The sequence below is a fragment of the Marmota monax genome, unplaced genomic scaffold (genome assembly GCF_021218885.2).
Source record: "Marmota monax isolate L192 unplaced genomic scaffold, Marmota_monax_Labrador192_F-V1.1 WCK01_AAM20220418_F8-fsc00092, whole genome shotgun sequence".
In the NCBI taxonomy this organism is placed as follows: Eukaryota; Metazoa; Chordata; class Mammalia; order Rodentia; family Sciuridae; genus Marmota; species Marmota monax.
The window spans coordinates 3,434,539-3,461,346 of NW_026692583.1; the positions used below are offsets into that span (position 1 = coordinate 3,434,539).

Sequence of the window (26,808 nt, forward strand, 5' to 3'; positions counted from 1 at the left end):
AACAGGCTTTTTGCTACCCCCATGGCAGTAGTCCTAGAGGTTAAAATAAGTCCTCCTGAGCAATGGAGCTTTATAGTATTTGAAGCAACAGCAACAAACCCAAACTCAGTCTTGCAGGTTTGCAGTGTATACTTCTCCTTTGCCTCCTCAACAGCCTAATATTGGGAGAAGAGCTTATCTTCTTGTGTGTTTGGAGAGAAACAAGCAAGGGAAAAAAATGCAAAAAAAGGAGGAGCTGAGAATGAGTGCTGGATGTTCAGACAATTGACCCACAGACAGGCACTCAGGCAAATCCCTCAGGCTAAAATAGAAATATTTTTATCACTCAGCCCTTATTGTGTAATCTACTACTAAGCCTTTGTGCAGCAGAGAAAGGGATAACCTTATTAGGACTGACCCCTCAAATTCTTCAGATACATTGGCTTCTTGAGATCTCTGCATATGTACTTAAGTTTTCTGAGGAAGTACAACCAATAGCCTGTGATGCCAACCCAGCCCCAAAGCAGCTAGAAATTCAGATAAATAAGTGATTCAGCCACTGGCTTGCTCTTTATGTTGGGTTTATTTTGTAGGCTTTTAAGCAATTGCTGGATTTTTTTAAAAAAAATTATTAATATTGTAATTGTCACTATTTACAAGTACATCTGAGTTTTAGCAAAGCTCAGCAGCTGGTCTTTGCCAAAATTTGCTTGAGTTTAGTTACAAATAGCCCAGAGATTGGGGGGGGGGGAACGATGACAACGACGATGACAAAAATGACAACAAAGGGCTATTTCAATGCATCTTTTAGGAGAAAAAAATAATCACAATATTCAATGTAGGTAAACCACTTAAAAAATGTCCTCAAAATTTATTTGACTATTATCTCCATGTTATATGAAGGTAAACAGGAAGAGAAGCAGAGGTAGGAAAAAAGACCTGCAAAATCTCAAAGCTTTTTTTGGGGGGAGCGGGTGGGTATCAGGGATTGACCTCAGGGGCACTTGACCACTGAGCCACATCCCCAGCCCTTCTTTGTATTTTATTTAGAGACAGGGTCTCATTGAGTTGCTTAGTGCCTTGCTGTTGCTAAAGCTGGCTTTGAACTCGTGATTCTCCTACCTCAGCCTCTGGGATGACAGATGTACGCCACAGTGCCCCAAAGCTTCAAGCTTCTTCTTTTTTTTTTAAAAAAGAGCAGGTGCCCAGGGCTTCATGGTTTTTTTTTAGTTGTCGATGAACCTTTATTTTTATTTATTTATTTATTTACATGCGGTGCTGAGGCTTGAACCCAGTGCCTCACACATGCTAGGCAAGTGCTCTACCACTGAGCTACAACCCCAGACCTGAGCCACAACCCCAGTCCGCCCCAAAGCTTTTAAAGTACAAAAAAAAAAAAAAAAAAAAAGAAGAAGAAAAAGAAAAACAAGATAGGGGCTGGGGCAAACAAGATAGCTCAGTGGCAGAGCACTTGCCTAGCATGTGTGAGGCACTGGGTTTGATCCTTAGCACCAAATAAAAAGAAACAAAGGCATTCTGTCCATCTACAACTATATTAAAAAAAATTTTAACAAAAATATAAAAAACAAAACAAGATAGCTGTTTTGTAATTGGCTGTCACAAATCAAAATGAAGGATGGGGGTGGGGGTGGGAAGGTGCCAGCAGAGGCACTCATAGGAACATAGGAGTCAGCAGCCCCCTGGAATTTCTGTCTGGGCGTTCTCTCTCTCTCTCCATTTAAACTTTGAAGGCAATGGGTCACAGTTAAATGCTTTGCCCAAAGTCATATAGCAAATTGACAAAGAAATACTGGAAATAAATCTACAATGTTTTGCTGTGCCAAGCATTTTCCAGATTGCATGTTCAAAACAAGAGATATTAAGAAAAGCAGTATATATTGAAACTGCAAGACATGATTTCTCTTCAGTTAGAAGGAAAACAAGCTATTTAAGCACAGCATGGAGAACACTGAAGATGGCAGAGTGATTAAAAGGAACCCTCCCTAAAAAGGATTTAAACTGAAGGCAAATTCTACAACAACATGGCAATCTTCAGAAACACTGAACAGAGCCTGATTTTAAGTGTGGATGGTGACTGGGTGGGAGGTCTTCTAATAACCACAAAGTGCTGGCAATTAACAGAAACTTAATAACACCCTTTCTGAAAACATGCTCCAAAGGCTAAGTTCCCAGGAAACCATTTAACAAACAAATGCAGAAAGCTGGCCAAAAGATACTACATTAGCATACTAGATAATCAAACGAGAGGTGTCTGTTTCCTAATATAAGGTTAACAGGGATCTAATTTGTGCCAAACTATTTCATGGACTAATCAAATGTTAGTAGCCTGGAGGTTCTACAACTTCCACTCCCCACAGGCAATCACCTGAACTCTGCAGGCCAGATCCTAGACCCTTTCTTCCTTCCTAGGACAGAATTATATTTTAAATTTTATAATCTCTTGCTTTTCTTTCTTCTTTTGCCTTATTTTAGAATCCATGAACAATACAGTTCTAACTTTTTGTGTTTCTGTACATGAAATACATGGAATAGAACTGTCAGGTGGTAATTTGCAAAGTCCTCTTTAACCTTCACAATGTGTTTCTGAGTACTGCAAGCAGCTTTAAGTTGTTCCTTTTCACAATGCATCTTTCTACTACTGATGCATTTTTAGGCTGTTTCCAATTTTCTGCTATTAACAACAATGGTACTAGAACATCCCTGTATCTAGCTCTTGGAATACAGTTGCACAGGAGTTTCTCACATCTATCATAAATACCTAAAAGAATTGCTGGGGCATACTGTACATTCATGATTAATTTTATTTGATAATACCAAATTGTTTTCCAATGTTGCTAAACCTTTTTACACTCCCTTCAAGCAGTATTCTGAATTTTGGTTAAACCAAAGATTCTTTATCAAACTCTGCCTAGTAGGAAGAGCCTTAGAACGAAGTTAGACTGGTAAATCACTCTCTTGATTTTACTTTTAACCATATAATGACTCTTTAAAGAGGTAACACAAAGGGTATCTACTTACCAAGCAAAGGTACTTTATTTTGCAGCAGCTCACAGTAGCTTGTGGTGAGAATTCCAATGGGATTACTTGGTACAAACCTTCCTTCTTTTACCAAACGTTCACAGGTTCGCATTAAAGTCCCTGAGAACTGAGATGGGTCAACTCCATAGTCTCTCCATCCTCCGACACCATCTGCGACCCCTAAAATAAATTACATTTAAAGAATATCATCACCAATTTCTTAGGAACTATCACTCCATCTTCTCCTAACAATTAATTTTACTATGCACTAGTACATGCTTACTCCAAATTCAGAATAAAGTGCTCAAGTTTAACGTTTTTATATACTAATATTCCTAAATCACATTCTCTGTTTAAAATTTGGTCTTTCATATATTGATGAATAAACTTTTGAGTTACCACAGGGTGGCAATGCCTACCTGGCAGGAATTCAATTTCAGCAGGATTACCTTGAGTTGTAAGTACTGTTGATTTTATAAGAACAAAAACTGATATTTTAAAAGTGCTGACGCTAGTGATAATACAATTGAATCAGAGCTGGCAATCACTAAGAATACCAAAAGCAGGGCTTGGGTATAGCTTAGTGGTACAGCATTCAATTAATCTCTAGCACCAAAGACAAAAAACCACAAACAACAATTTAAAAAAACATACACACCCAAAAAGCAGTTATTGACAGTGGTCAATAACTGTGAAATTTAAAAAAAAAAAGAAAAAACAAAACCAAATTTTACACCCTTTCTTCCTTTTTCAGAGACACCACTAACGCCAGCCGGAAGGAAGGAAGGAAGGAAAACAGAATTCTACACCCTTTCTTCCTCCTTCAGAGACACCACTATGCTGTCCCACACAACAGCCATTACCATTTCAAGTGCCTGTGGAACACTTGAAATGTATCTGGTCCACACTAAAATGTGCTTTTGAAAACTTAGGATGAAAAAATAAGAGTGAGGGGGAAGGGAAGAAAAAAAAAAGAGAGATAAGTGTCACAGTAGAATGGGTAGAGAGAGGTGAGGGGGGGAGGGGAGGGGAGGATAGGGAGGGCAGCAGAATACAACTGACACTAGGATTGCTGTATGTATACACATCGCTGTATAACCAATGTGAGGAAACTAGTGTTCAAGGACATCAATAAAACATCAAAGTTGGTATCATATAATCTCCTCTTCAACCCCTTGCAAAACACTAAGCTAGTTATTCTTCTCGACATTAAAATCAATTCTTGCCTACTAAATTCAAGGGAACTGAGAGAATACGTCAAACATACATATTATTAAGGCTTTAAGTGGTTTTTTTTTTTCCTGGAAGGATCTGTAAGAAATATTAATAACAGTTGTTTTGGAAATAAGGAAGTGAACGCAATCAATGAACAAAAGGAAAATATCTGTCTTTATTTCATAGCATTTGGTATTGTTTGAATTTTATTTTTACCATGAGTACCTCTGATTTTCTTTTTTAAAACTTAAAAAAGAATTAGAATTTTCTTGTGCTCTATTACTATGTTACACCCTCCACAGGAATTTATTTATTTATTATTTATTTAAAAAATTTTTTTAGTTGTAGATGGACATAATACCTTTGTTTATTATTATTTTTTAATGTGATGCCAGGGTCGAATCCAGTGCCTCACACATGCTCAGCAAGCGCTCTATCACTGAGCCAAAACCCTGGCCCCTCTCCACAGGAATTTGAAACATTTTTAAGACTCCGTGAGCACAAAACTCCTTAACCATAAAAACATTTTTTGTACATGCAACTTTCATATACGTCTTTTTTTTTTTTTTAATGGGAGTGGGAGTACTTGGGATTGAACTCAGGGGTACTTGACCATTGAGCTACATCCCCAGCCTTTTTGTATTTTATTTAGAGACAGGGTCTTACTGAGTTGCTTAGTGCCTCACTGTTGCTGAGGCTGGCTTTGAACTCGAGATTCTCCTGCCTCAGCCTCCCGAGACATTGAGATTACAGGAGTGCGCCATGGTGCCTGGCTTCACATACATTTTTAAAGAGTGCATTTGGTACAAAAGTTGCTTAATATGAGGGCTGGGGATGTGGCTCAAGCGGTGGCATGGGGTTCGATCCTCAGCACCACATAGAGATAAAAAGTGGAGATGTTGTGTCCACTGAAAACTGAAAAATAAATAAATTCTCTCTCTCTTTAAAAAAAAAAAAAGTTGCTTAACATGAAACACAAAGCTAATTTTTCTGGTGATAGCAATTATCAAACAAAAAATGGAACACATCCTGAAAAAGAGGAACCAGAACTGGAAGATGAAAAATAGGGTGGCAAAGAACTTATTACCAACCTTCCCCACCTTATGTGGCCAACCAGTAGGCGAAATTTCACTTTGGGGCAATTACAAACTAGCTGATTAAATGACATGAAGCTAGGATTTGTTTCAAATAACTCCACAGGGCTGTGGGTGATGGAGGAGTAGATGAGACAAGCCTGGCCATGAATGGATCATTGTTGGAGCTGGATGAGAGATACACTCATCTCTCTACTTTGATATATATTTAAAACTTTCCACAATATGAAATTTAAATAATAACAATGATAATAAAGTTTAAAAAAGAAAAATCCTTCTGAGTGCTGTATGGAGTAAGAACAGAAGGAGGAGGGCCTTAAGAGGGACCGTACGCAATCAGTTTCCACCTGACTCCTGGACAGAGAAAGGCTTGCAGACATTTGGGATCCAAGAAATGCACAGTGGACTAGGGACTAGAAGAAGTAAGGGAAAGAACAGCATCAGGGATGTCTAGAAATCTACAACACCAGGAAAATATATCATATTTTACTTTGTTTTTCAAGTACTTGTATGGAGATTTGGGCCAACTAGTAAAAGATCTTAAGGTAATATACTAGAAAGTTCTTTTGAGGAATTTTTGCTTTACTGGGGTTAAGATTTCACCACAATTTAAAATACAATAACTTATGTTAAAACAAGGAATTCAATTATAGTCCTTGTAACATCATCTGATGAATCATTCTTTTCTGACTACTGCCTGCTCAAGGGAATAATTTCTTCTTACGCAGTCTCTAGTCCAACAGTCACAATTAACTTTAAATACAATTTGATTTCATCTACAAATGCCCTTCACAAGAAAACCATTAAAATCTGAGATAGCATTTAGAGTCAATCTTGGCACTCGCTAAATAATCTGTCAGCAGGTTGAATCTGACCTGACACAGCCCTAATCAGATTTCTCCCAGAATAGAGCACAACCTTTCAGGCACCTGTTTGCTTTTTACACAGGCAAAGGATCCCAGGCAAAAAGTCACTGGTTAAATCTCTTTAGGAGAACAGAAACTCAAAAGGTATATAAACTTTCCAAAAAAGATACAGGAGAGGGGCTGAGGATGTGGTTCAGTGGTAGAGCACTCGTCTAGCATGTGCAAAGCCCTGGGTTCAATCCTCAGCACCACATAAAAATGAATAAATAAAATAAAGGGATTGTGTCCAACTACAACTTAAAAAATTAAAAAAAAAAAAAAATATATATATATGGGGAAAAAAGCCTTAGTATACATCTGCAATTTACGTACAAAAAACAAGTAATATAATCGAAAGAATCCTATTCAGGATCAGAATCTGGTGAAAGCCAGAATAACCTACAGCACACATACATTTGAAATCTAGTTTTATCCGTATTTGGCAGTTAGTTCTATCCAGAAATTAACATGTCCTCTGTTGCATAAGCAAAAGTTCTAGTCCACAAAGAGCAAGAACATTTTTTAAACAGTAGAAATGATCAGATGTAAAGGAAATTTCATTCACAATACACTTCAAAGGCAATATAAAATAACTGTTGACAGACTGCTTAAGATCCCAAAGATGTCAGCACAGCACCTGTCCAACAGCAAAAGAATATCACTAAGAGCAAACAGACCTAGCTTGCCTGAGCTGCTCCCCTCCTAGTGGGGTGCTTGACTACTTGCATAGGAACCAAACTAATGGCTCCCACAAATGCTGCCATGGAGTGTCAAGAATAAGTGGTGAAAACTGGGGGTATAACTCAGTTGGTAGACTGCCTGCCTTGTATGCACAAGGCCCTGGGTTCTAATCTCCAGCACCACACACACACACACACACACACACACACACACACACAATGTGGTGAGGGCCATCAGGACACCATGAGAAGTGGCATTTAGCAGGCCCTGGAGGGTTGGTCAGATTTCCACAGGCAGGGAGGGTAATGAGAAGCAAAGAATGGCAGGCAACTAGGTATGGCTGGGGTATGAGTAAGCCAGTAGGCACTGAAAAATGCAGGGCAGCGGCTGATGTTGGAGAGAGCCTAGAATGTCAGTCCAAAAACCTCAGAGTTTATGCTATAGACCTGTACTGTTGAACAGGGAGCTGCTAGCTATTTGAATGTGAAGCATGTCTGGTGTGGACTGAGATATGCTTGCTGTTAGGTATAAAATGCACTCTGGATTCCAAAAACTTAGTACCACCAACAAAAAATTGGACAATATCTTACTATGTTGAGTATAAAACAAATATAATAAAATTTCTGCATCAGTTTCATGTTACTTTTAAAATGTAACTTCTAGGAAACTTAAGATGACCTATGTAATTTATCTTACATTCCTATTGTGGACAATAGAAAGTCATCAAGGTTTCTGGGTAGAATGATATAAACCAATTGATATTTCAGAAGAATAATCCTGGTAGCAAGTGTAAAGGATGGGTTGGGAGAAGAGAGAGGTTCAAAAGTCAGGTATCAACTGTAAGATTTTTGGGGTTGAAGGTAATCAAAAAAGCAAAATAGAAAATGACTGGGCTGGGGTTGTGGCTTAGTGGCAGAGAGCTTGCCTTGCTCATGTGAGGCACTGAGTTCGAACCTCAGCACCACCATAAAAATAAACAAATAATGATATTTTTATAAAAGAATAAACAAATGACTAGAAATACAAAGAAAATAATAAATTTAAAAAGATATCTGTTCAATATGTCCTATACCAATAAGTTTCTGGATTTGGGGAAGCTGGATGAGTATTGGTTAGATTTGGAAACACCTTTAGAAGACTGAGTTGCAGGTGCCAGCAGGATATTTTTCTGGAAGTGTTCTTTATAAAGTCAGAAACTTCGGAGTCTGCAGCTGGCAAAGCAAGTCAGGGCCAAACATCTCTGGATCTGAGAAATGATACCATACTGGTGGATGAAATGCTCAGGGAGGATATAGAGAGTAATTAAGGTTGGGTGCCCAAGTATGCTTGCACTGACTTTATCTTAGAAATGAGAATTCCTGGCCAAATAACTCATTTGTGAATTTTATCTTGCTCTAGACATCAAATTATAACTGTAGATATGATAAACTGATCAATTTTAAGGAATAGCCAAGTATCCAGTTTGTCAGAATGTCATAATCTCTACAGAGGTAGAGAAGCTGAAAAAGCAGGCTGAATTAATAACTAAAAAGGCCTTGAATGCCAAGATAAAGAGTTTGCAATGAATGTAGAAACTACTTCCTTTGGGCTGGGGTTGTGGCTCAGTGGTAAAGTGCTCGCCTAGATGCATGGGTTCCATCCTCAGCACCACATAAATGTAAAATAAAGATATTGTGACCACCTAAAACTTAAGAATAAATATTAAAAAAAACTACTTCCTTTAATTCACTGTAATCATCTTATGTCTCCATTAATAACATTCTGTGAGCACACATCTAGCTTAAGTGTTTCCTTTGACCCAAAATCCAATTACAACTATTATTAGATTAAGATCATGGTTACATATCCAAAATAGCTGAGTGAAACGCTAAGAAGAGACTTAAGGCACAGAAAATTTCTTTAGTTCTATCATTTAAGTGGAAATGTAGCTTTTTTTGAAGTAGGAAATGATCAAATAGCAAATACTTACGATATTTACGAGTTTTTTAGAGAGAATGTGATTAAGTTTGTCATAGACTGCTTTCTAAAAGTGAAGAGTTAAGAGAGAGAAAAGACTAATGCTGGTATGTTTCCTATCATTTAAATGTTATCTTTTTGAGAAGAAAATTCTAAGTAACAACAAATTGTTATTTTTCTAATTATCAATGTTCTTGTTTTGCCATAGATATAACCATCTGAAAATAAAGTTTTAGGGGTGGGGTGTAGATCAGTGATAGAGAGTGCAAGCCTAGCATGCATCGCCACTGGATTTGCTCCCTAGTACTTCAAACTAACAACCAATCAATCAATCAATCAATCAAAGTTTTGCTGTACTTTAAAAATCCTTAGCTTTTTATTAGTTTCATAATTTTACTTAATAGCTTTGTTCTAGGAAAATTGGTTGAAGAAAAAAAGGTTTGGTAAGCAAACTCAAATCATAGAATTTTTAAAATCCCATCTTCCCAGTTACACGTGGCCACTGACCTGTGTAGCTGCAAAAGGCTCACCTTGAGAAAGACTTCTAAACTAAGCACTGTCTACTACACTCATCTCCAGACGGACATACAATAACTTACAAAACATTTTTTAAAAGAAAGTGGTGCTCAGAGAATACTAAAATTCAATTTTAATATAAATATCAATGAAGAAAACTTAGTTTTCTGTTTTTTGTTTTTTTGTGTGTGTGGTGCTAGGGATTGAACCCAGGGCCATGTGCATGCGAGACAAGCACTCTACCTCTATGTCTGCAGCCCGGTAGCAATTTTATTATATAAAAACATTTTTAGCACATAGCATCTGAGGTAGTACCTCTCTATTCCTTACATCTTGAAGTGTTTTACATGGAGCCTCACACTCCAAAGAAACAAGCTGGTTCTACAGGGATTGTTTTTCCGTCAGTAAAACACATCTTATCTGCTAGGATGAATACTTGATAATGAACTCAAACTCCAAAGGAGAAACTGACTGAGGATCTGGCTAGATCACGAGAGTTTAGAAATAGCAGGAGTCACTCTGCAGCAAGGTTCTAATGAGAAACTAGTTACATTCTAAGACTCTTCTTCAAATACTACCATCTAGCATTCTCAGACTGAGCCTTAATTGTCTAAAGGGATCACAACATGAAGCATTAAAAACTGGAGAAAAATGACACCTGAGGATAAATTCAATTTGCTACCAAATGGAATAGATCACCTTTATATTAATATTTTTTAAGCCTCAACTATTGGGATACTTAAGAACGCTCCTCTGTGATTCAGGACTGTGAAATGTATCTGCAAATGATTATCCCAGGGAACAAAAAGCAGGATATTAGGGGCTGGGGATGTGGCTCAAGCGGTAGCACGCTCGCCTGGCATGCGTGCGGCCCGGATTCGATCCTCAGTACCACATACAAAGATGTTGTGTCCACCGAATACTAAAAAATAATATTAAAATTCTCTCTCTCTTTTTAAAAAAAAGCAGGATATTAAAAAATGTATATTCAACAGTCAAGTTATTTAGAAGTACAATGTGCTTTGACTAACAGTGATTTCAGTTTTGTGGAGATGAAATTATATAGATTATTCTGTTCTGCCTGCTTTAGTAAGCAAGACGTATTTACCCCAACGCAAGCGTACTGCGTTAATCACTATGAAACCTGCATCTTTTGATTCACCAGAGACTGAGCCTATGTCAAGACCTTTAAATCTCTAAGCAGAACAATTAACTCAAATGAATCTAAAAGGATGGAAAGGAAGAAAGGCTCAATCATATAATAAAATGTGTTAAAATGAAACCTAAGAAATGGAACTCCCCAGGACAATTGATGAAAAAATAACATTAGAGTGGAAACAAATGGTCAATTTTATGTTTTAGAATCCTAAACAAAATAGCTGACTATTTACTAGTTAGTAAATGTGAAATTACTTAACAATTAATCAAATTAAAGTGTACACACACACACTCTGACACACCCCTCTCTATTATCCAGAACACTCATTAATTTGAGAAAATAATTTCTGGACTGTCTGAGCAGTTTCTTTGCCTTAAACAGCAGTGAAAAAGGCTTAGAAAACAGGGGCAAAGAAACTTAAAATCGATTTTAAAAAGTTCTTCCTCTAACTTTACCTCTTCTCTTTAAATACCACAGCCTTAATGTGAAATTATCTACTGTGGCTTGGGGAACTTGTAATTTATAGACTTGGCACATTATCACTGGCCTTCTCTCCATAAACTGCAGAGTTGAAGGTTAAGTCACTGAAAAGGTCACTTCATTCCTATCTGACCTGCAACAGTATCTTCTTCACATGATAAATGCTGTTAGCAATGCTGTCTGGATAGGAATAAGCAACAAACCATTTAGGAAGGGGGCAGGGTGTCATGTTGCATTTTAAGTTATAAAGTTATTATAATAAATGACAATACACGAGTTACCAAATTAAGGGCCTCCATTAAAGCTGTGTGGCTTCTGTTAGTTTTTAGGCATTAGGGAATGTTATACAAAACCAAATAATTTAACATTTAAGGAAGTAAAAAGCAATGAATTGCAAGACCCACACTGGCTCTTTAAGCTGAGAGAAAAGTTCTCTCTTTATAATTAGATCTTTCTAGATCTAATCTTTCTGGTCCTTAAGATTAACCTAATATTAGTAACAATTAAGCTGTATCACCTTTTTCTTTTTAAACACGAGGTTCTGCTGTCACCCAAACCCCCTAGGCTCAAGCTACCCTCTTGTCTCAGCCTCTGGAGTAACTGGGACTGTAGGTGTGCAGAACCACATCCAACCTCTAAATTGTACATCCCGACCTAACATCGAAGAGGCTACTATTTACCCTGTTTTTCTTCACCCCTGTATAAAAATAAGGGCCTTGAATGAAATACCACACTCTGAGAGTCACATGTAGCCCTGGCACATGTTCTCTGCCCACCCCAAAAGAACATAATTTCTTTGGATAAATCTGCCAAGTGGAGGACTATCTCTTAATTTGTGAACACTAATCCTATTTTTACTCTACATTTTCAATTAACAATCATTGAGTGGTAGGACAAAGAGTAATTTTTTTCTTTTTATGTCTCATACTTTCCAATTTTTCACAATAAGTATATGTTACTTTTATGGGAAAGATAACAAGAACTAATTAAATCTACATTCTATCTTTACATTCAATATTAAAGTTATCCAACCATGTTGAGAGACACTGTAGTGAAAGACATAAAGGGATTTACATGTGCTAAGAGTTCTGTTCATGGGAACATAAAATCAAGGGATTATGATTGTGGTAGTGGGGGTTTAGAGAAATTTAAGATCCATGACTATAATAAAACAAAATAAATATGAACCAATAAAAACAAAAGCAAGGAGAATCAGATCATATCTAGCTGAAGGAGTTAGAAAAGGATTCATGAAGAAGCAAAGGGTCTGAAATGAGCCTTGAAGGATGAAAATGAGTCTGGAAGACGTTGAAGAGGAGGCATTTTGAGTATTTCCCTATGATTTAAACTAAGGATAAAGCACAAGTCAAAAAGGTTAGGTAAGAGCTCTGCTCTAAGCAGAGAAACCTGGCCTCCAGGTAAATGCCTATTAAATCCATGCCAGAAACCTCTCACCATTAATCAGCTGAACAATTCACAGCATGAGTTAGGGCATTTGGGAGGTCCCTTGGAAGGAAAGGCAGGCCTGAGGCCACAAAAGTCAACAACACTTCTATTTGTCTTAATTAAGGGTCTCTGCTCCACTATTAGCTTAGGTAAAGCTCATAACTAAATAGTATTCAGACTCAGCAAAAAAACACCTTTATAAAAGAAAGTCTGAAGATCGCTTCTGACTTGAAAGGCAGTGTGTACACAGGTCAAGGGCATAGGCTCTGGAGACAGATCTGAGCTCCAGCTCCAGCTCCAGCTCCAGCTCCAGCTCCAGGATGAGGTGCACACTAGGGCGTCCTTGGACAGTTCTCTGAGCTTCAGTATCTTCGCTTGCAAGTGAGAATCTTATCCTTCACAGGGCCGGTGTGAGGAACAGCATAATGTGTTCCAAGTGTCTGCCACAATGCTCAGCTCAGCAGACATTCTGTAAATGAGAGTTATGCCTATCAGTGAGGAAGTCCAACTAGCAGCACACAGATTAGGCTAGCCTGTAGCAATCAGAAAAAAGGAGTCTTTGACCCATATCTGTATGCCGCCAGCTCTACAAACACTGGTCTGTGGTCACAACCAAAAGACAATGACCACTCACAGAAATGTATAAAAGATGAGTGGTACATTCAGCTTTTCCAGTTACACATATACCACTATGCAATATTCCATTAACATTTAAAAGTAACATTTTCAAGTTCTAAACAATAAACATGTATCTCCAAAAAAAAAAAAAAAATGCAAGGAAAAAAGATTCATCTATACTTTGCACAGATGAATTTTTCCTCCTAGAAGTGACTCTGAAGTAATCTCAATTACCAAACATCTTTTCAGTGCATGCCACCTACTATGTGTCAGAATTCAAACTTAGAAAGTCCTCATTTAAAATGGAAATCTTAGGGGGCTGAGGAGATAGTTTAGTGGTAAAACACATGCCTAGCATGCATAAGGCCCTGGGTTCAATCCCCAACACCACATAAAAAATAAAGAACAGGGCTAGGGGATGTGGCTCAAGTGGTAGCGTGCTCGCCTGGCATGCGTGGTGGCCCGAGTTTGATCCTCAGCACCACATACCAACAAAGATGTTGTGTCCACCGAAAACTAAAAAATAAATATTAAAAAATTCAAAAAATAAAAATAAAAAAAAAAATAAAGAACAGAGGCAGGGATTATAGCTCAGTGGTGGAGCACTTGCCTAACACATGGGAGGCACTGGGTTCCATCCTCAGCGCCAAATAAAAATAAATAAAATAAAGGTATAAAAAAAGCCAACAAGAAAATTTAATTTAAAAAAAGAGAAATAAATAAATCTGAATAGGGCGCAATGGTGCACACCTATAATCCCAGCAGTTCAGGAGGATGAGGCAGAAGGACTGAGAGTTCAAAGCCAGCCTCAGCAACTCAGCAAGGCTCTAAGCAAAACCCTGTCAGTAAATAAAATATAAAAAGGTCTGGGGATGTGGCTCAGTCTTAAGCACCCCTGGGTTTAATCCTTGGTACCACAAAAAAAAAAAAAAAAAGAAAGAAAATCTAGTTAAACATAAAGTGGACTATTTTCTTTTATCACTACAATAATCCAAGTGCCTCAAATGATTGTTTCATCCCCAGCAGTTCTCAATCCTTGCCACACCTAGAGATGATGTGTGGAGGCCCAGGCTTAGCCTTATAGGGTAAGCCCAGTGTGGGCTAGGTGTTTGGGAACAGGTGACTCTAACAAGCCTCACTGCCCCAGCACTTAGAACTCAATCCAGGTTAGCTGTATTCAAGCACCCCACAAGCCTGATGATTCTGCCTCTAAAATGCCTTTTGCACCAAATCTGTCTTCTATTTTCAAACTTGAACCTTTTCTTGCATTTCCTGGATTGCAACCACCCATATTTCCAGGACAGAAGCCTTAAAGAATCTGCCAGGTGCAAACCAACTTCAACCTCCCTTTCATCCTTTATGTCCTATTACCACCAAGTCCTATTGATTGTTTGCAATATGTTTGGAGCCCAATGACTTTCCACTGGCTAACTAAAACCCTTTCTAGCTCAGATTATTTCAGTAGCTCCCTAATTGGTCTTTCCTTCTGTTCTCCCATTACACCTTTTTAAAAAATATATATATTTATTTTTTAGTTTTAGGTGGACACAGTATCATTATTTTACATTTATGTGGTGCTGAGGATCGAACCCAGTGCCTCATGCACGCTAAGCGAGCTCTCTACCACTGAGCCACAACCCCGGCCCCTCCCATTACACCTTTTATATCAACTTATCTTTTCGCAACATGGCTATGTCCATGTTACTCCTCTAAACACCTGGCATGTACATGCTATCCTTATTTGCTTGTATGTGTTTAAAACATTCTCTCAACAGAAACATAAGAAACTAGTAATATTAGTTACCTCCTAGATGAGGGACTTTGTAGCTAGCAGACAAGAGTGAGGAGGAGACTTCACTTTGTACCATTTTGATAACCATGCTGAATCATTTGAATGTGCTGCTTCTTCAAAAATAACCAAACCACGGCTGGGGCTGGGGCTCAGCGGCAGAGAGCTCACCTAGCATGCATGAGGCACTGGGTTTGATCCTCAGCACCACATAAAAATAAACAAAACAAAGGCATTCTGCCCATCTACAACTACAAAAATAAATAAATAAACAAATAAATAAATAACCCAACTCAACAAAAGCAAAAATATCTTTTATAGCTTCCTACCAAAAAAAAAAAAACAATATTCCTTAACATAGCAATTGTGGCCTTCAACAATTTGGTCTCAGTCTATTTTTTTTTTTTTTTTGAGAGAGAGAGAATTTTTTAATATTTATTTTTTAGTTTTCGGTGGACACAACATTTTTGTATGTGGTGCTGAGGATCGAACCCAGGCCGCACGCATGCCAGGCGAGCGCGCTACCGCTTGAGCCACATCCCCAGCCCAAGTCTCAGTCTACTTTCTAACAGCAATTGTCAATAGCCTTCCTTATCCCAGCTTCAGCATTTAAGACAGCTGTAGTTTGGAGCTCAGCACTCAGTCTCAATCTGAGACAATCTGGAGAGTCTCACCATTCTTCTCATTTACCTCAACTTACAAAAAAGCCCATCTCTCTAGACCTGACTCTGTGCTTCACACATCTAATGTATGTTCTTTTATACTGTCCTGTCCATCTATTTGCCTTCCTCTATAGACTTTGAAACTTGAGGGTTGAAATCTTTTTCTTTTTCCATCTTAGTCTTTTCACAGCACCTGTTCAAGGTCTAACAGGAAGAAACCAATAAACCATGAATTCAGTTGATTGCAAAGAAAAGTTATAATACCTACACTTTGTGAGCTGGGGTTGTGGCTCAGCGGTAGAGCACTCGCCTAGCACGTGCAAGACCTCGGGATCAATTTTCAGCACCACGTAAAAATAAATAAACTAAATAAAGGTATTGTATCCAACTACAACTAAAAAGTAAATATTAAAAAAAAAAAAAAGAATACCTACACTTTGTTATGTGAATACCTATGCACTGGTATACAAACTGTCACCTAAAAACTCCAAAGAAAAGGAACCCAGCCTCAAATTCTGGTATTACACAAGGTATTTTGTCCTGGATGGAGTTCAGTGCGAGATCCTTCACACATGAACTGAGAAAAGAGAAAGCTGTCAAACAGAATGCTGAAGAGAGGTTTGGAGATAACCCCACTCTCTGCTTTCTTTGCTACCGAATGAACCCAGGGCATTAGCCAAATTCTCTAAGCTTTAGTTTCCTCCTCTGTGAAATGAGGGACAAGAGAACAAATTCTCTCTTGAATTTCTTTGTCTAGGTCTAGATTCTGGGACTCCAAATCACACTGAGAGAAAAAGGAGCCTGTTTTAGAAACTCCTGATAAAATAAAGGTTAACAAATACAACTATATATTTCATACAAAATTATATTTATTGAGCTGGGATTGTGGCTCAGCAGTAGAGCGCTCACCTTGCACAAGCCAGACCCTGGGTTCGATCCTCAGCATCACGTAAAAATAAATAAGTGAAATAAAGGTATTGAGTCCAAGTACAACTAAAAAATAAATATTAAAAAAAATTATATTTATTGCATGAGCTAGTTTGAAGCAAAGGCTTCATTTCAGACTTTCCAATTTATCCTTTGCCCTTATTACACTGCAACATGTACATATTTTCAGAGAAACTTTGATAATGACTCATAAAGCAGAAACATTGTTCCTTATTCTTTTACTTCAGTTACAAAACCTGACTAAAGTGTTGAAAAAGTTTATCTCCCTTAAGCCACTAAGAGTCAAGTCAACTATTTTTCAATTTTAAAATCCTGATAAAAGAATAAGATGGTTACAGATAAGTATTAATTGACTTCACTGAATTCAAAAGATCTGTAAATAAATTAATATATATGTATAGAATGTATTTACAACACACCCTATCATTCAAAGACCTTTGATTGTCCAGTGAATTCAGTATACATTAACGAGAAAAACAATGATCAGATCAAAGTGGCAGCTCAAGAACCAAGAGAAATGGTTTTAAAAACAATGCATGAAGGCTGGGGTTGTGGCTCAGTGGTAGAGCACTTGCCTAGCATGTGTGAGGCACTGGTTCAATCCTCAGCAACACATTAAAAAGAAAATAGACAAATAAATAAAATAAAGTTATTTTTTAAAAAGTGGAAACTTGGGCTAGGATTGTGGCTCAGCAGTAGAGCGCTCGCCTAGCACAGGCTCGACCTGGGTTCGATTCTCAGCACCACATAAAAATAAAGGCATTGTGTTGTGTCCATCTACAATAAAACAAAAAAAAAGATTCTCCCTCTCTCTCTCAAAAAAAAAAAAAAGCACTTTATTACCAACTAGTGGTCAATCTAAAGGTCATGAACAGTCTTCCAGCTGTTATGCAAATAGCTCAAACCTGTTTTCCTATCCAACACTGCTATTCAAACAATGAAGTTAAAACAAGCATTTTTGTTTACTTCATTCAGTGCAGCCTTTTGCATCAACCTCAAATGACAGCACAAGTCAAAAAACTACCAATTCAAAAACTTGCTAGACGACGGTATTCTTTAAAGATCAAAATGTACAGTCACAGCAGTTCATAAGGAGATAAATTCTCTTTCTTTTCAGTCTGTTAATGAGTAAAAGAAAAATCAGTGCAAAAATGTGGAGGAATTGGCCTGAGTAAAAACAGTACTGGGTCCTTCAACAGAAAGCACTCTTTGTAGGAAGTCACTTTTGTAGTCCCTGGCAAAGTTTTTGCAGTCATTTAGTAGTCCTTGGGATTCATACCAACAATTCAGTCAATTCTAGAACTGTTTAACAAAAATAAACTATTCACACCTCAAAATAACTGTTTAAGAACCTGGAAATTTTGTAAAAGTTAAATGTGACAAACTCAAGATGTACAATAGGCTTACTAATGAAAGAAAGCAACTGAATATCTAATAAATAGCACAAAATAGTCTAAGCTGGAGGGGAATATTTACATCAAAGGCTTCACAAATGCTCATTGCCTTTGACCCAGAACTCCTCTTCAAGGAATATACTCTAAGGAAATATTCAGATTTAAAGAGATATTCACCTGGTGTTATTTATAAGAGAAAATTGGAAACAATCTAAACTAAAAATAAAAATAGAGGATTGATTTAATAAATTATAGACTATACATGCAGGAAAAAATGACCCAGATATGTTTATCAGCACAGAAATACTGCCAACTTATATTTCAAAAAGCAAGACAGGGCAGAATACATGTTAACCCAATCTTGTTTAATAGTGTACAGACGTACAATTACACACACAAAAGCTGGAAGGAATCACACTGATTATAGCTGAGTTATGAGTTATAGGTATTTTATATGGTACTTTTCTGAATAGGTGTTACTTTTATAAGCACAAAAAAGAACCGTTCATTTGAAAGCACTAGACATGCAAGAGGATCAACTAGGATCAAGTCCAAACTATGGACATGTACCAATCTTACTGCCAGTTAACTTTATAGATGCAGAAACATTCAGATTAAAGATAAGAGCAGCTACTTCAAAGAGTTATAAAGACTTAAGAGCTGGGGTCGTGGCTCAGTGGTTGAGTGCTTACCTCACATGTGTGAGGCACTTGGTTCAATTCTCAGCACCATATATAAATAAATAAAATAAAGGTCCATCAAACAACTAAAAACAAAATTTTAAAAAAAGATTTAAAAATGTACAACATAAAATATAAAGCACTACATAATGTAGTGGTTGACATGTGTTTTGAGAAATTTAATAGCTGGCTTAGAAGAAACAGCATGAAATACTTTTCACTCTTTTAAAGTACCTATCCCCTCTCCTCAATCCTGTTTGAGATCTTATTCAAAAGTACTTAGCATTTTTTTACCTTTTTGAAATTTTTAAACTGAATTTAAAAAGCTGTTCCAAATGCCAACTCAAGTTTAAATGTTCATTATCAGTCTAATACCCTCTGCAGGAGGTTGGGCTTTTGCAAAAAGTCTGAATTTATGTTGTGACTTTGTGAAACATCTAATAGGAAACAAATAATTTTAGATTTCAGGGAAAGAGAAAACAACACTCAAATAAAAGACAGATCCATAAATTTTACTACTAATAAAAATATTAGGATCTTTTTTCTTCATAAAAAAAGACCAAAAGGTATCAGCTAATTTTGAAAGGCAAACTCACAAGTCACACTATTTTCAACTGACTAAAGTTAAATTTCATTAGAAATAAAATACTGATAACTTATTTTTCCAAAGCAGTTTCCTGAAAATTCTGAATGTCAAGCCCTAGGTAAGGTCTCTCTAAAAGGCATGGAGATCTATATAAAATGAATTTGACATTTAGCTTGAACTTGACATAAGTTTTTGATCTACTCAAAGGACATGGTTGTAGGTCATATGCTGACCTGGTGTAGTGTTTCTGGAGTACAAACTCCACTTGGACACTGTTAAAACCATTCAGGCTATGGACTGCCTGGTTTCATAAAGCCATGCTAAAGTTCAGGGAACTGCCTCCTACCACCCAACACTCCTCCCCCGCAAATCCTCCACAACCAGCTTCTATATGTATTCTACCTTCTCCAGCAATTTAAAATCTCTTTACAAAAGCGTATCATCTAAAAATTATAAACAGTTATGCTTTTAAAATCCAATTACTTGCTTTACAAAAAGATTAATCCAGTTGGATGCATGAGATGCACACTTGTAATCCCAGCAGGGGAGGCTGAGGCAAGAGGATCAAAAGTGCAAAGTTAGGGCTGGAGTTATGACTCAGTGGTAGAGTGCTCAGCTAGCACGTGTGAGGCCCTGGGTTCCATCCTCAGCATCACATAAAAATAAGTAAATAAAATAAAGGTATGTGTCTATCTACAACTAAAAAAAAAAATTAAAAAGAAAGTGCTAAGCTAGCCTCAGTAACTTGGTGAGGTCCTGAGCAGCTTAGCGAGACCCTCTCAAAATAAAAAAATAAAGTTAGGGATGTGACTTAGTAGTTAAGCATCCCCTGGTTCAATCCCTGGTATCCCCAACCCTAAAATGAAGATTCATCCAGAATCCTCTAGAGGATTCAGATTAAAGAAAGATAAGAGAGAAGCAGTAAAAATTAAGAAAATTTTAACTAAAGCAAACAATCTCTAGATTGCACATTTGTGAAGTAGCTCTAAACAAATAAGAAATAACAAATAAGAAAGTTTAAAAATAAAGGTGCCTTATAAGTATTTTATTTAAAAAAAAAATACAATATACCCATGTAGCAAAATTGAGACAAATATCAAGGAGCAGGGGTTTATTTATTTTGGTACTGAGAATTGAACCCAGGGCCTCATGCATGTTAGGCAAGCACTCTACCACTGAGCTATATCCCTTGCCCAAGAAGCAGGAGTTTGAAAAGCAAACAGCAAACTTCCCTATCCATCAATCCTATAATCTTATTACAGAATAAAAGAACATTCAGAAGTCAGAAAACAACTAGTCAGTAGCTTCCTAGACCCTGTTCTTCTTTTAGTACTACATGGTTCTTTTATTAAAACCAGAATTCTTATACTTCTTAACATTCCACAATTTTCTCTTGAAAACACATAGATTCTTATAAAATCAGGAATATTAAAAGCACCAACTTATCTCAGAACTTAAATATTTGATGACTGCAATTTTAAAAAAATTTCCCTTATATAAAAAAATATTATACATTAAAACAATATGCTTTGCAAAGTTAAACAGAGTTACCATATGACCCAAGAATTTCACTCCTAGGTATACACTTGAGAAAGTTAAAAACTTTTCCACACAAAAGCTTATACATGTGTGTAGAGCACTATATACAACAACCAAAATATGAAAACCACCCAGGGGCTATCAATGAATGAATGGATCAACAAACTGTAGTATATTCACTTAATGCAATGTTATTCAGTCATTTGGGGGGAAACAAAAAGTTTTGACACATGCTCCAATATGAACCTTGAAAACATCATGTTAAGTGAAAGAAAACAGTCACAAAGTGTAACATATTGTGTGATTCCATTTATATGAAATGTCCAGCATAGGCAAATCCAGAGACAGAATCTACTTTGTGTTACCAAGGATTGGGAGACAGAGGACTGGGGAATGACTACTAATGGGTAGTGGATCTCTTCTGGGGATATGACAAAGTTCTGGAATAGTGATAGTGGCTGTACACTGTAGTGAGTGTAAAACTACTGAAATGTATACTTTAAAGGCCTAAATGTTATGGCATGTGAATTATACAGCCTAATTTTTTTTAAAACTTCCAACAGGTAGATCAAACTGAAATTAAGACTTTAAGAAAAATATGACCATGAGAACGGTTTCCTAACACGATTTGAAGTATCAATGAATTCCAAAGCCATCTTCAAAGACAAATTAGTGTGCACACACTCTCCCAAAATGGTTACTTTTTATAAAAAGACAACTTACTTTCAGATACAGAGGTTCTATTAAGTATATTAAAATTATCATAGTTGTCTATAAAACCAAATTCTATTTCATCCTTCCATATCCTAAATGTAATTTAGATCTGTTTACTGCTTAATCTCACATAATCTTTATACCTTAAGATTATTTTTAAGACTGGCAAGATTCAAAAAAACATTTCAAAATCCTGGCCACAGTCAGACTGGAAGGCTGGAATATGAAATTGTTTTATTTTCATGTTTAAGTTCCAAGTTAAATCAAGCTTAAACAAACATCCCACAGTTTTGTAAGAATTGCTTTATAACTCAATATTCAGAGGTCAGATTTTACATGGCACAGACCATGCTGCCATTTAAAATAAGTGGTTTCTGTAAACTGTGGTTTAGCACGCAGAGGAGTTTTGGTTGCATTCTGGTATGAGTCAAGAGTGAATAAAGAAGTTACACACACACACACACACACACACACACTTAAGCGGGAAAAGTAGTACTTAGAGACAGACTGGTTCAGAATTCACATATTTCATCAAGAAAACTTGACAGTGACATAATAGAACAAGAACTGGGATGAGAAGAATAAGGTGCTATCATGGTTCTGTCAATAACTAGTGGATAGAGTACCTTTAAAGTAATTTGACCTGTTTTCTCATTCATAATATGAAAAAACTGGATTCCAAGGTTTCGAAATCTTGCGATTCTCCAGTCTTAGATTCTATTGTTAAGTAGCTTAGTGCTGTGGGAAGCCCAGAGATTACACTAGGCAGCTCTCATATTTTTGTGTACCTAGGAAGCCATGCCATATAGAATAAGAAAACTTAGGACTTCCCATAGGAAAGAAGGAACAAGAAAAGTATACAGAGCTCCTGCTGGTACTGATTTACTCCTGTTGAACCTAATAAAGAGAGTACCTTTGCCAGTTTTCCAGGGGATAGGAGTGGTCCTTATGTCTCACCACACCCACCATAGTTAGTTTTTCCTAAAAGAAATCCAGTGGGGACTACAAAAATGGTTGTGAAGCACCAATACTTTTAGTCACTGCATGACTAATAGGACAAATCTATTTTAAATTAAAGAAACAAAACAGCATTTTCTTCCTCACACAAAAGAAATAACTTTCATTCCAACAGTAAAGGAGTCCTAAATGACCACAATGAATAATTTGAGTTGCAAATACTTAGTGTCAGTCCAAAGAAAATAAATTATCTATAGGACTTGAAAGGTTTAAAAGCACTGAAGTTCAACATAAATCTATTATTATTCAAGATAGCCTTTAATGCCATTCTGTTTATAACTTCAACTTCTAGAGTAGATAGCAGTATTAAAGTCTCACTGAGGTCGGTGACTACACATGCCCATAATCCCAACCACTCAGGTGGTTGAGGCAGGAAGATTCAAAGTTCCAGGCTAGCCTGGGCAATTGGTGAGACTCTCTCTCGAAATAAAATAAAAAGGGCTGGGGGAGTAGCTCAGTGGTAAAGCACTTGCCTAACATGTGCAAGGTTCTAGGTTTAATCCCTAGTACCACAGAAAAAAATTTTCTTAAATAATATTGAATTCACCATCATATGAACTGGTTCATGGCAGTCAAGGATCAAATGAGGTCAACTTAGGAAGCTGTTTCAGATGACTCCCAAGACAGCTTTTCAGAAGAGCTCCTACACAACAGGACAGTCCTGGAGAACTTGCCCCTTATTTGTTCCCCTCCCCTCCCTATTTGCACTTGTGTGTATGCACAATCTTTGTCAAATCTGGGTGATGTCCACTGCTTGATCACATTAAATAACCATCTGTTTGGGTGTGCTTAGTGACATTCCATGCAGGAAAGGTACAGAGCTGGGGATCTCAATCTGATACCCATGCATGGACCTGTAGGCAATGCATGGACAGACTACTTGCACTTACTAAAGTTGCTGAAAGCCTATGCAGACTTTTGTCTCTCTGCACATTTTCTGGGAAGAGAAGATCAAAGATCTTCTGAGGCTGTAAATCAAGGAAATTTAAAAACTACCAACTTACTGCTAAAAACAAAATGGAATAAATCCACCAAGAGTGTTCATGTGAATGAGATAGGAAGTAATACATATTATTAGAGCTTCAAAATTATAAAGGGTGCCATCTTTTCAAAACAAAGGAAAATATGATCTTTTGGTCAGAAGCTGTTATTCTACAGGGGCAGGTAGTCCACTCCCTTCATCCTCTAGTCTAGATAAGGAAAATGAGACTAGAAAGGCTCCACCCAAGACCACAAATCACAGAGTTACTAAGTGGCAAAGCTGAACCTCAAACTAGCCCTGGCTCCTGCCAGAATGCTAGCACATGAAATTAAGTTTATACTGTTTTAGAAAGGGTTTGAACAAAATTTCCCATATCCTTATAAATATGCCTCTCCACTAAAAAGGCTACATTCTAAAATTTTTAAATCAAACTTAGGCATAGGAATTTGATACACTTAAATACAGTAAATACAGTAGTCTCTCTTTCTCTTGGGGAATACATTTCAAGATATCCAGTGGAGTCAAGAAACCACAGATGTACCAAACCCTGTGTATACTATGTTCTCCCTCAGACATACCTACCTATGACAGTTTAATTTATAAACTAGGCATAGTAAGGGATCAACAATACCTAATAATAAAATAGAACAGTTAAAACAATATACTGTAATCAAAGTTATGTGACTAGGTCCCTCTCTCTGTTATCTGATAACTAAGATGGCTACTAAGTGACCAACAGGTGGGTAGTGTATACATTGTGAATACAATCAATGAGAAAATCCTTGGGTAGAATGTACAAGATTTCATCCTGCTTGCTACTCAGAATGGCATGTGCTTGAAAACTTACCAACTGTTTATTTCTGGAATTTTCCATTTGGTATTTTTGGACCTCAGTTAACTGAAACCATAGAAAGTGAAACCATGCATAAAGGGGGCTACTGTACCCTTAAATCATTAATGAAACCACATACCTCTCGCAAAAGCCTATTTCACAAGTAGATTTATAAGGTGAACCTTAATGTCTCATTATCTCCTCAATGTCCTGTTGTACTATTGACTGCAACTTTACACTTTTTTTTTTTTCTTTTCTGCAGTGCTGGGGAAATCCAATGGAGGGTCTCATGCTTGTTTGGCAAGCGCTCTACTATTAAGCTATACCCCCAGTCCAGCTTCAACTTGAAAAGCAGCACAGGTAGGTTAGGGATATGGCTCAATGGTAGAGTACTTCCCTACATGTGCAAGGTCCTGGGTTCAATACCCAGCAACAAGCTAAAAAAGGGAAAATAAATAAATAAGTAAAGCAGCACAGGTTACAAATTCATTGCATAAAGCACTTCTAAGTGTAATAGGGAAAGACAGTTTTTGATAGTCTTTGAAAAAAAATATACTGAATTCCTCATGCTGCCTCCAAGAGTGGATCTGTACAATTTCAATCTGTGAGAACCCTGACCCTAAAGAGTTTTCCTCTCAAAGGTTAACATTGATAGTGTTGCCTAAATGCTAAATGATTTTATTTAATCCAGGTAATTCATAAATTAAACTGGAAACCTTTCCAGTCTCCTGTTCACAAACACTAGAACCAAAGTTACTAGGCAGTTATTCTGAGATTGGATTAAAAATGACTGCTGTCATAAAAAACTCACAGAACCATTTGTTCCAATGCCAAACCTTGCCTTAACATATGACATACTTTAGAGTAACCAAAAACTCAATCTCACTTGAGAAGCAAAATGAAAGTGACATCTGAACCTAAATCCAATGACAGCATGTCCTTCAATTTCAAAGGAAGTACTTTATTCTCTAAAAGAGCTTTAATGACACACAATTCTGTGAAATACACAAAATCTCCAAAGACAGACATTACAGTAGTTTTTGATTGCTTATGAATTCTACTTAGCCCTTTCTGCAAGCTCTTTCCCTAACCTCCTACTCCCCAAAGGTGGAACTAACTGCAACAGGCCTTAGGAAGCACCTGTGGCCTGAAAAGGCTGTGACCAATTCTCAAAGCCTTCTTGGCTGCAGGTTCAACTAATCTATTTTGGGTCAAGGAGACTCTCCGCCACCCCAATGACCTCAAGTGGACAAGATCAGTTTGGGAGAATGCACTAAGAGAATTTTTTTTTTTTTCACCAGGCCAGCAGCCCCGCTACTGGATGGAGATTTGGTCCAGCACGATGCAGACGGTGGAAGAATGCGGCTGGGCTGTCGGGGACTCCCGACACGCAGCTTGTGGCCAGGCCGTGGTGTCAGAAGCACGCGAAGCAGGGATCCTCAGGGCACGCAGAGGGAAGGAACCAGAGCGAGGATAGGAGCCTGCAGGTGTCGCCCAGGGAGAGGACGAGGTCGCCCTGGGCAGACACAGCCAAGTGACTAAGAGTGCGGCTCTGGACTGGAACAGACTGGTCACATTCTCAGGCGGTGACCTTGAGCACCTGGCTCGACCGCTCTGCGCCTCAGTTTCCTCATCTCTAAAATGGGGGGTGGGGTGTTCAAACGGAAAACACGCCTCGCAGCGCTTGGCACGGCGCCTGGCTGCTAGTAAGCGCTCCCTGCACGCGAGCTCCGCTGGCTCCTCTCTCCACCCGGAGGAACTGGGGAAGCCCCGCGCAGGGGAGTCCCCGGGAGGCGGATCCCGGGCCGGGGCGGCGAGGACCCCCGCCGGACTCACCGAGCACGTCGGCGGAGCGGTGCCGGGCCACGAAGCACGCGTCGTCCCCGTAGCACGCGCCCTTCTTGAGGAGGCCCTTACGGAAGTCCTTGCCGAAGCCGCAGCCCGCCGTCACCAGCCCGTAGTCGCCGCCGCCGCCGCCGCCGCCGCCGGCCCTGGGGTCGGTCTGCGAGAGGCCGCCGAGCACGGCGCGGGCCACCAGCCGCCCGTACGAGAGGACCGAGAACATCGCCGCCGCCGCCCCCCCGAGGAGGCGGGGGGTCGGGGGAACAGGAGGACGCGGAGGCCCGGAGCCGGCTCTCTCCTCAGCTGCAGTCGCACCGCCGCCGGGGCGCTCCTCAGGGCGGCGCGCAGTAGCCGCCGCCGCCCCTGCCAGCCGCGCAGGGCCTCGCACACGCTCCGCCGCACGCACCGGAGCCAGAGCGAGGTCAGAGCCAGCAGCTTCTCCGCCTCAGCCCAAGTGGGGTCCCGGCTGCAGCCGCCGCTGCCGCCGCCATCTTCCGCTCCACTAGCGTGTTCCGGGCCGCGCCGGCAGCTCCGCCTCCTCTCCGGCCCCGCCTCCAGCCACGCCCCCGACTCGCGGTCCAGGTCCAAACCCCGCCCCCTCGGGCTCGCTGCCCTATGCAGTCACCCAGGTCGAGCGTGCGCAGAGAGTGTGGACACAATGTCTCCTGGACTTGGCTGCATGGGGTCCAGGACCTAGGACAATTCACCAGATGTGGGACTTAGGTTAAGTTATTG

The 26,808-nt window shown here is 38.7% G+C and overlaps 1 protein-coding gene across 2 annotated transcripts in view; it reads right to left on the reverse strand.

Annotated features, from left to right (window-relative positions):
• Positions 1 to 26,580, reverse strand: part of Pptc7 (protein phosphatase targeting COQ7) — a 40,716-nt gene extending 14,136 nt beyond the window's left edge. Inside the window, exons 1-3 of one of the 2 annotated variants that reach the window (XM_046446165.2) lie at positions 26,068 to 26,199; positions 12,665 to 12,939; positions 3,019 to 3,198 (exon numbers count right to left, since the gene is read on the reverse strand). In XM_046446165.2, coding sequence (XP_046302121.1) covers positions 3,019 to 3,198; positions 12,665 to 12,731 — 247 coding nt within the window. In that variant the 5' untranslated portion in view covers positions 12,732 to 12,939; positions 26,068 to 26,199. Of the gene's footprint in view, positions 1 to 3,018; positions 3,199 to 12,664; positions 12,940 to 26,067 lie in introns of both variants that reach the window. The other variant, XM_046446164.2, reaches the window with a different exon arrangement.
• Between the last annotated feature and the right edge of the window lie 228 nt (positions 26,581 to 26,808).